General features: G+C 38.4%; 1 protein-coding gene across 1 annotated transcript in view; it reads left to right on the top strand.

Moving 5' to 3' along the window:
* Positions 1–502: 502 nt before the first annotated feature.
* The window catches only part of LOC115475097 (BTB/POZ domain-containing protein KCTD18-like), a 41,590-nt gene continuing 30,900 nt past the window's right edge, over positions 503–11,192 (top strand). Inside the window, 5 exon segments of the mRNA XM_030210837.1 lie at positions 503–604; positions 2,841–2,925; positions 2,928–2,981; positions 5,257–5,468; positions 9,073–9,266. Of these exon segments, the coding sequence (XP_030066697.1) occupies positions 503–604; positions 2,841–2,925; positions 2,928–2,981; positions 5,257–5,468; positions 9,073–9,266 (647 nt within the window).

The following is an 11,192-nucleotide window of genomic DNA, read 5'->3' as shown; positions in this document are numbered from 1 at the left end:
TTGCATAGGGAGCAAAAGTTTGGTGTTTGTTGTGGGAAGGCATGCACTAAGCATTAGTGCATGGTTCTAATGGAGAAATTATGTCTTGTCTGATAATTTTCTTTCCTTTAGTCCTACCAGACCAGTCCAGACAGTGAGTGTTGTACCTGCCAACTAGCAGATGGAGACGGAAAAACATAGTAGTTCATGTGATTTGCCACAAGGGTCTCATGCAGCCCTGGAATGTTAAGTATTTCAAATATCCAAACAATGGTGCTCATGTGTATACTGCCGATAGCAGAAAAAAAAGAGTTTAGGTGAAATGCCACGCATGGCCACAAGGAACAGCTTAGTCATACCAGTTATGCAGAAGACCTGTTGTAGAATCCAGATAGTCTTCGCTATCTCAGAGCTACAGAAATTCTTCTCTATCAAAAAATGCAGGCAGTGTAACAGCATCTTGAAGTAACTCCAAACATGTCTGCAATTTCCTCTCAGGGCCTCTGAGCCTTAGAAAGGCTATATGTCTAAAATGCAGAGCTACATCAAGGACATGATTGTTAACAAGAATGAGCTAACTCATTCCACTTCTCATGAAAAACTTGGAGGTATGCTATTGAGGCAGGTGAGAAGGCTGGAACCCTTTTTATTTCTTTTCTAAACAAGGTTCCATCTCAAGTTGCCAGATATAGATATTGATAATCAGCCAGTAGCGTGATAATGCAGAATTTAAGGTAGTGAGAATTGCTAAAAACATATGCAGTAATACATGTTACTTGAGACTGGTAATACCAGGTAGGAGCAAGAGACGGGGGAGGGGGGGAACAAGGCCAAGCTAGAACAAACTGGAGAAAAATCCACTAGCCCCTGAAAGATTTCGTAGCGCTTGAGTGAGGAGAAAAAGAAAATGGTGCCAAAAAAGCCAGAAAAAGGATTCAGAAAGCCGAAAAATATGAAGGAAATTCATAGTAAAGAGGCTCCTGCCATCCAACTGTCTGCCAGATTCGAAAGCAGAAAAAACTAACCTTCTAAATAATAGTACCGTGAGAGAAAAAAAAAACTATTCTGATCAGACAGAGAAAGAGATGAGAAAATGAAACTAAAGAGCTGATGGTAAAAGCAAAAATTATATTCCTCTACCATTAATAAATATAGAAAGCAGAAGAAGAAGCTACATATGACAAAAAAAGCAGTATTGGTTCAGACAAAAAGGCAGTATTATGCAGATGCGTAGAGTAGGGGCTGGCAGAGGGACTGGACACCACAGTGTCACCCCAGCTCCAAGAAATCCTAAATTCCATTAAAAGGACAATTATCCTGCCTGCAACACAACTCCCTGCTCTTCTAACACCTAGTCATAGGTTAGGAGCTGAGAAGCACCAACTAGGAGCTGCATGGTCCATCCACCAGCTGCATGGAGATGGAAAATACTGAATGTTCTGTGGCTGCATGAGCCAATTTATGGGGTGCGTCACAGGGAACTACTTTGTTTTTCTGTCTTAATCCACTGGCCAGCAGACACAACACCCACTTGTCTGGACTGGTCTGGTATGGATGCTAAGGAAGTAAAGTTAGTGCATTGGCCCCCAAGTAAGTATTATTGCGCCAAGGGAGCAGAGCACTACAGCACTAGAGATTCTTGAGGACCTCTCTGACCTGAGGGGGCCGTGAACCATATCCTCAGATTTGGGGGGGGGGGGGGATAACTTTTGTTTTGGTGGTGAGCCAATCAATCCCTCTTCACTAAATGAGGAGTGGATCAAACTGACGAGAAAGGGGCAACACATTTCCACCCAGTACAATAAATGGTGGCATGTTTCCATGGTGTGCTAATTGAAAAATTGGTAAATACTATGTTAGTTTATCATGGTAATTTGCATGCATTAATTTACAGCATTGGAAGTTAAAGCTTTTTGGGGTGCTGAAGCTCAGTGTATGGTTTTAATGCACAAGCTTACTATATCTGCCCCTAAGTGGAGATCTGAAGCTGAAGATAATAGCTGGGGGTTTTTTTGCCATTTTTTATATGAAGGTTAGCCCAAAAGGTGAATTTTAGTGTTTTGATCCTGTACTTATTATATCAACTTGCATTTTGAATTGTCTGCCAGGACTGGTGGAGTTTCGTGCATCTCCTCTTTGCACTTACCAATGAGCAAAAGTGGGGAGAGCACTAGATCATTTTGTTTATAATTTTCTAACAGGAAGGAGTCTTCCTAACTTCATGTAACCTAAAAGGCAGGTCTAAATTAAACAGAAGTGGTGGTAGTCAGGGGTTGAATACATATATGTTCAGTGCCACTGGACAGAAAGAAGCAATGCAAGCATGTACCAATGCCAAGATTTATTAAAAACAAACCAGTAAAACCTGACATGGCTATGCTTCAGTATATGTCGTCATTAAGGTAGAAATTATTCAGTGTCAGATGAGACACTGATTACATTTTACCTGGGGTTTGCCGGTTTCTTTTTATGTACCAATGCCAAGATTTATTAAAAACAAACCAGTAAAATCTGACATGGCTGTGTTTCAGTATATGTCGTCATTAAAGGTGGAAATTATTCAGTGTCAGATGAGACACTGATTACATTTTACCTGGGGTTTACCAGTTTCTTTTTAATAATTTGTGGCATTGGTGTATGGTTGTACTGACTTTCTTTTCTTGGATTTTTTTTGTACTATTTGATCTCTCCATTTTGTAACACACATTCAGTGCTACGACTATATAAAAGTCACACTGCCACTGAAAATTTGCTTCTTACTCCAAGAAGATATTATAAGGCAAAGCATTTGAACACTGTATTTTCTGAAACTCATTTACAGGTCCAGTCATCTGAGCAATGGAGGATGATGGCAAAAACAGAGTGAAACAGTATCTGAGGTGCTTCAGCTCAATGTAGGAGGCTGCATGTACACTGCAAGGCGTGACTCCCTCTGTCGCTTTAAGGATCAATGCTAGCATCAATGTTTAGTGGACGCTTTCCTCTGCAAAGGGATGAATCTGGTAAAACAAAGACACACACACCTTTTGTTTCTTCTGTCGTGTTGAAATAACTTTTTTTGCCCACTGTTTGTTATTCCTATAATATATATGTCATATAATTTTATAGTTAGACATTTGACATCGTAGAACCAAATCATTCGGTGTCTTTCTATGAAAGACATATGTACTGAGATGGAGATATTTTTAGGTTACCAGAAATTCAATGTAAAAATAAGAAGAGACAGACAGTTAAGCCAAAAATTATTCTATAAACAAGATACTTCGGCAGGTTGGTTGATTTGATATACTTGTTTCCCATCCACAGTCCTGCTGTGACTTGCTCATTGACGTTATTCTAATTTTCAACAGATTATCAGAAGGTCAAGTGGGAAATTGAGTAATTAAGTCCAGACCTAATCTGAGCTCAAGGTGTGTTCAAATTCAGGTAGAATTGGCAAGTCCCTCCAGAGGACTTCCAACCTAAGGGCAAGATTTACAAATGAGCCCTTCAGAGCAAAAGCAGGCCATGTCCATTTTTTTTTGCATTATTTCAGCTATACACTGATTCATAACCTCTGTGACCTAAAGACTTAGAAGACAAAATGAGCAGGTCTGTACCTAACCATTGATCTGTTGGCGAGTACAATTTAAGATAATGACGTTAATCAGTGGGCTTTAAATAATGATGCTGTACCACAGAGTTTTGCGATCTGCGAATAAATACATTTTAGATATTCCTTATTTTCATCAGGTTTGATTAGATGAATATCTGGGGTGCAGGGCCAAGCCTATGTAATGCTTTACCTTTTAGCTTTAGCTTTTTGTTCTCTTCCACAGATGGAGATTTTCAGGAAACAGCTTAAAGCTTATTATTTAATAACTCCTCCTTACAGCAGGACTTTAAACAGCATTGCACAGATTAATTTGTTTAGAGACCTTCATTTTTGTATAGACAGCGTAAATATTTTGTTAACTTGCTCTCAAGTGGTCCTATTGTGCCATTGCATCCATACTCAATTATGGTGTCAGACAAATCCCTGGCATCTTGTTTGCGTTTTAATTGCGGCGGCTGCAGAACTTGATGGCTTCTTTCTGATATTGAGCAAAGAGGTCCCTAACGTAGGATTACAAAACAAGGACCCTCATTAGACTGTAGGCAGAACTAGCTACAGTATAGTGCCTTATATATACTGTGAGGGAGAGGGCAACAGTGTATAATGGTAGCTCTACTTGTATGAAAAAAGTACCCTCCCCATGCATTATACAAATCTGAGTTCTTGTGCTCCAAGAACTGACCAGCAAAGGAACAAGCCAATTTATTTTTAAAATAGTCTGTTTATTTACTCGCAAGTGAAACTAACAAAAATGAAAACACGAGTAACATCAAATTATATACAATTATAAGTGAATGCAAGATAGCTCAGGAAAATGAAAGACAAATGTGCTCAGAGCAATCGCACATTACACCCTAGGTCAGGCCTCCTATCATTACCCTTTAGTAATAGAGCAGGTATACTACCTGGATGTAGATGAGGTCAGCAGATAGCTGGATGCAGAAGATCCCAGTGGTTTTGTAAAAGACCCCTTAGTATGTCTTATACTGTCCTTTGGTTAGGAGGGTATGTATGTGCGCACACATAATTGTAACAGTAGATTGGTTTTCATCATTCTTAAAGTTCCATGGATGAAAATCAAATTTGGAATGTATACATATGAATTTGGATTTTAAATTTTTCACTTGACGTTGATCTGAAATGGAACCTTAAGGTTTAATGATGAGTCATGACCTAACTCACTTGCTAGAAAGATCATGAAAGAAAATGCACCAGGCAAAAGGAAATTATGGCCATAGACAAAAAAAAATGAATATTGAACCATGGTTTTTCTTTGTTATAGCGTAAACAAAACCAGTGACTACATACAAAATGATAGGAAAGAGGGTGGGAAAAGAACATAAGGAGCTAGCCATATGATGCAATGTTGAAAGAAAATAAACAATTTGAGAGAGTGAAAAATGAACAAAAAAATCTACCTGCACTTTTTATGATGCAATTACCAATGAAAATGTGGTGCACTGCTGAAAGGAGTTATGCAAAAATGATGAAAATTTGTACTGAAAAGATGCACTCTTATCTGCAATGGATTGGAAAAATTGAAGACTTGGAAACTTTGTAATGATTTTCATTATTTAGACTTACGTGCTAAATACAAGTGTACCCAACCAGTTTGTTTAAAGAACTTATATGTAGTGTTGTCTGTACTCCTCACTTTTCTTCATTCCTTTTTTCTGATGTAGGTGCATGCCTTATTGAGCGGAATGGGGCCCTTTTCAAATACTTGCTAGACTACCTTCATGGTGAAGTATGCATACCCAGTGATGAGCCAACGCGACTAGCCCTACAAGAAGAGGCTGATTATTTTGGAATCCCATACCCTTACAGCCTTATTGACCATTTGGCCAATGAAATGGAGACATACTCTTTAAGGTCAAATATAGAACTTAAAAAGGTCTTGCCTGTTTTGTTTTCTTTTTAAAGTATTTTTTTTTTAATTTGGCATATTTGGGTCGATATTCAAATCAATTTAACCAGCCAGAAATAGCACCTGCCTGTGTAAATCATCTGTTTGAGGCTAACCACTAATTTTCAGTGGCACTTAGCCTGTTAATGTTGCTAAAAATAACCGGTTAGCCCCAAACTGAAAACTGGCTATTTTGGGGGTATTCTGGGTGTGGAGACAGCACTTGGCCGGTTAAGTGCCAATATTCAGCACTTAACTGGCCATGTTAACTGCATAAATACTGTAAGACCACAGAAGTCAGTCCTATCTTTATGTAAGTAACCCTTAGTGGGTTAAGTGCTGAATATTGCACTTAACTAGCTATGCATTAGCCACCTCCTGAAACCTGGAAATTCAATGCTTGTGCCTGAACATGGACTGGCATTGAATTTCCAGGTTTTAATGCTGACAGCAGTCAACAAATGCTGATTACCACCGACTGAGGACCTGTTATATTTATATACCACACCTCCGAAACGCCCATAGCAGTGAATAGTAAATAAGACATACAAATATAAATCAAAACAAGATGATTAACAGTAGTACATCCAGTGTGAAACTGTAAAATTAGCAATAATAAAACTATGAAGCTACACTAAAAAGAAAATAAATAAAGCAGGAACACACTGAGAAAAATAAGAATAAATTCAGATCAGAATAATAAAATCACTATTTCCAAAACGGCTCAGAGTGGATACAAAATAGAATACTTACAAAATTGATGAGTGATTTAGGCAGAAACCAGGGCATCATAAACCTGACAGAGAGCTCTCAGTAAAGTTGTCTTATGTTTTGGTTTCTGTAATTTTATTGTTACCTGCCTAGTTAATAGGCAGGCTATAAATGGAAAATAAATCAATAAAACTAAATAAAATGAATATCGTGCTCTCTGTTCACTGAAATAAAAGCAATACACTGATTATTTAATTCTGCTTATTTTACTTGAACTATTAAACTGAGATTAGGCAGAATTGATGTTCAGCTAAGAATTTCATAAAGAAGAGCATTTGATAAAACCAGGCTTTTCAGTCCTTTTTTTCTAAACTGTCAGTAATCATCTAGGCGTTGGATGTTTTAAGCAGCGCATTCCACAGTTTAGGTGCAAACTCTTAAAAGGTGCTCCCAGTACCTTTTATTAAATTCTGATTGTAGGTATTCGTTGCATAATTGCATTGTACAAGCTGGCTTTTGCCAAGAGGGTACTTTCAGTTAAATGAACTGGAGCAAGATTTCTTAAGGCTCTAAAAATGAGTACTTTGAAACTGAATATGGAACCAAGGCTACCATTGCAGTACAGGAGCATTTTGATCCCTGTGATGATCTTGATAGCACTTCCTAGTTTGCCTAGTGTAAAACAGTAGAAATTAATGTTTGGATTTTTTAATTGTTTTCTTTGTAAAAACAGAGGGCTGATTTTCAGATCAAAATATATATAGATATATATTTGCTGTCAAGTGGTAAACACATAACTCACCTGTCCATGCTCTTTTTTTTTTTTTAATAGGGTTGATAGTCAGCCGCCAGTGTTATACTCGGAAATTCAGTGCCAGGCTATATCCAAGCTCCTGCTTTGAATTTTCAGGTTTATGGAGCCAGTGAAACCATAGCTGGTTAAGTGTGATATTTGGCACTTAACTGGCTATGGCGAACCGTATACAGATAAGACTGACTTTTATGCGGTTACCTTGGCCAGTATCAGCACTTAACCAGCCAAGTGCTGACTCTACCTCTGAAATAGCTGGTTTTGAGTTGGGCACTAACTGGACGTTTTCAGCAACACTAACTAGTTAAATGCGGCTGAATATGACTGGTTAGCTCTGATCAAGCAATTTAACCAGCCAGGAGCCATTTCTGGCCAGTTGAATCGCTTTGCATATCGATGTCTATATGGATAAAGTCTGGCCATTGTTGAACTGACTAAATGGACAAATTTTATCTATATCAAAAAGGGCTGGATTAGGGGAAGTGCAAAGGCGGTGCAGGAAATCTGTTTAGCTGTGATGTTCAGCCACTAAACGGATAAGTTATCCATTTAGGCCTGCCGAAGAGCAATTAGACAGTCTCTAGAGTGGTACTAATTAGATAGGACTACTGGATATACATGTAAATTATATCAAGAGCTTAATAAACATAAATATTAAATTAAGTATCTGCATGCTTTGGGTACAGGTGTTTAAGGGGGTCCTGTGAGATGAGCTCAGGATTGGGGGATTAGGATTGACAAATGTTTGTCTTTTTTTAGGAGTCAGAAGATTTTGCACTAATGTCCAGGAAGCACAGTGATGACTAACATGTCTAGATATTTGTCTGAGTTTTAAAACTTTTATCTGCAGTTCTCTAATGTATCTGCTGTGTAAATGAGCTTGCCCTGCCTCTTCCAATGTAACTTTCAGCAGAGTCTGTGTAGGTAGGATTCAGTCAATGGCAAGACACTGGGGGCAGAGTACCAGAAAGCAGCCCTTCTCTCAGGGAGGAAGGAGAAGAGCTGAGGGAAGTTCTTGTGTTCTACAAGTAAAGTTTCTGCATGCGGTGGGGAACAGAAGTGAAGCCCACAAAAAATACACCAATACGTTTCTATAGGAAAAGCAGTTAGAACAGCTATAGCATACATACATACACTGACTCACATAGTGATTAAGGAATTGCACTTTTCAAAATTGACTTCCCCTCTCATCTTTTCTCACCTTTTCACAGCCAGCCGGTATAGATATAGATGCATGTGCATTTACACACCTCAACACACATACAAATATGCATATACAGACACACATACCTGCCCATACACAAGAGATAAACATACAAAACGTATACATACATGCAGAGAAGTTGGATAGAATTCCATGAACTATGAGTGCTTTCCCAGCTTGTTTTGTCATTGGTTTCTGCAGCCAACTGTACCAGTATAAATGTTTTCCACCCACTCTGTCCTGTAATTTGATAGATCTTTTATTATATTGGCCATACAGATTAATAGAATCAGGTTTGCTAAAAGAAAAGCAATGTATACCATAGTTTTTGTGCTATGTTAGTCCACTTAGGTATGTAGAAATAAAAGGTAGTTATTTTAAAAAGGTACTACTTGCAACTTGTTCATTGATCCTTGCAATGTAGTAGAGAGAAAATATAAAGAAATTTGGTCTTCAGGATCGTGCTTTGTGGGCCAGTTGGGACTGGGGTCCCTTTACCATTTTTCTTCAGTGTCACCCACAGGCTGGAGGAGCCCTGGTATATGGCCTTCGTCCAAGGACTTTTGCAATGGTTGGACTAAAACTAGGTTGGGAAGAAATATAAAATAATGGAAAACCCAGGTAGTTATGCATGAAGTCTCATGGAGTTTGTAGCCCATTAGAGCCTAGTTCTGAATTAAATAGAGAGAAGCCCAAATTTGCCGAACGGGTCTGCTGGGTGAAAAAAGAAAATCTGTAGAGTGCGTTAAATGATTTTATTGTAATTGTAAAATCTGTAGAGTGTGTTAAATGATTTTATTGTAATTGTAAAATCTGGAAGAGTTCCATATGTCACATGCAGCTTCTTTTATATTTTGGTTTCTTAGGTTTTGTTGGACTTCTGTGATTCCTACAATTTAGTGTGCACCAAGCCTACTGTTTGGGTCCTACACTATCTCAGCACAAGTGGCGCAAGCTGTGAGAGTAAAATTATCGGTGTGTATGCCACTAAAGTCGATGGCATCGAGGCTATTAGTAAACAGTTGGGAGGAAAAATTCATAGTAAAAGTATTTACAAAAGGTGAGCCATTTTACTAATAAATGTCATGCCATAGTAGGAGAAAACCATACATCAGCAGTATGTAACCTTCCTTTATTCTTTCAGGAACCATGGTAGCCCATAACATGCCAAGTATAAAATTAATGGCGCACAATACTTGCTTGTTAATGGGGTACTTGTAGTAAGCTGCTATAAAAAGTGGTCTTAGTGTGCTTTTACATGGGTTTTTACCACAGCTGGAAAATGGACGATTTCCCATTTTCCTAATTAATGGCCGGGTGCTAATGTTGCAGATTCCTGGCCCTATACGGCTTCAGCTATGCTGGGACAAATTCCTTTTTATTGGTGAACGTAAGCTTTCCAGTTGGTTCTTTATTATTAGAAACCACATATCCAAAGACCTCTGAGGTAGGCGCTGTGCACTGAAACATGGCCCTTGTTGGGTCGACGACATGGGAGATGAATGTATCATTTTGATCCTTGTTGTGGAATTAAAGGACTTGTGCTGATTTTGGAGGCTCTTAGTGCTTTTTTTGGTTTCTGGACTGTGCTTTGAGCCCTCTCTGCTGTTTTGTTGAGATGGGAGTTTGAGACATCCAGGTCATGTGTTCAATTCTGGAGGTATTTTACAAAAGTCTGTGCTGGTGTGCATGTGTACTGTATTTGCAGGCACATACAGCGAAAGCAAACATTTTACAAATGTACATATGCACAAAACGTAGCAGCATCTCGGCATTTTCCACGTGGTAAGTGCCAATAGTTATATGTGGAAATGAAAATTTTGCATTTTCCACGTGGTAAGTGCCAATAGCTATATGTGGAAATGGAAATTTTGCAGTTTACACGTGTAGCCGGTCCCATTTTACAAACTTGCACGTTTAACTTCTGTCAATTAAGCAGTGAGGCTGCGATTTCTGTGTTTCTTTGCCTCAAAAAAAATAAAAAAAAGTAAAATGAGGAATTTAATGTCTCGTGTAAAGTCCTGGGTAAAACAAACATTTTTTTAAAAATCTGTGTGTGCCTCTGAGCTGGAAAACCTGACGGGGGAATTTTTTAAAGGCCTATATTCCCTATGTGAAGATGGGAGAGGCATATTTAAATTTTTGCCCACCCAAACTTCATGCAAGCCACACTGCCTTGTGTTCTGGTGATAGGTGGTGGAACAACCACACTAGGTGGAGGAACACCAATCCCTATGATTGTAGCACAACAAATCAAGGAGTAGGTTTAAAAGTAGGCACTTCCAAAAACCACTAGGGCAACATATCTGTCCAATGAAGTGATGTTTATTGAAGGTACAAAAGACTTGACACAGCAGCTGTGTTTCAATGCTCTGCACACCTGCCTCAGGAGTCTACAAATTACATATAAATAAATATAAATTACATGTAAAAATACTAATGAGTGCCTAAAGCCATTAAAGAATTGTATAAAAATATACTCTAAAACATAAAAAGAACATAATGAACAAACCGCCAAATGTTAAAATGAACCATACTGTACTGGGAAAAATCATATGACTAGCTGGACAATGTATCATACATGAATTTAAAATGTAATTATGAAGACAATATATAGCTTGAGCTCTATTATAGTTGACTAGCTGTTTTGCCAAACGACTAACACATGTACAGTGGTGGAAATAAGTATTTGATCCCTTGCTGATTTTGTAAGTTTGCCCACTGACAAAGACATGAGCAGCCCATAATTGAAGGGTAGGTTATTGGTAACAGTGAGAGATAGCACATCACAAATTAAATCCGGAAAATCACATTGTGGAAAGTATATGAATTTATTTGCATTCTGCAGAGGGAAATAAGTATTTAATCCCTCTGGCAAACAAGACCTAATACTTGGTGGCAAAACCCTTGTTGGCAAGCACAGCGGTCAGACGTCTTCTGTAGTTGATGATGAGGTTTGCACACATGTCAGGAGGAATTTTGGTCC

The sequence above is a fragment of the Microcaecilia unicolor genome, chromosome 7 (assembly GCF_901765095.1).
Source record: "Microcaecilia unicolor chromosome 7, aMicUni1.1, whole genome shotgun sequence".
Classification (NCBI taxonomy): Eukaryota; Metazoa; Chordata; class Amphibia; order Gymnophiona; family Siphonopidae; genus Microcaecilia; species Microcaecilia unicolor.
Note: the sequence above shows the minus strand (reverse complement) of the source record. Positions and strands in the feature narration are given on the sequence as shown.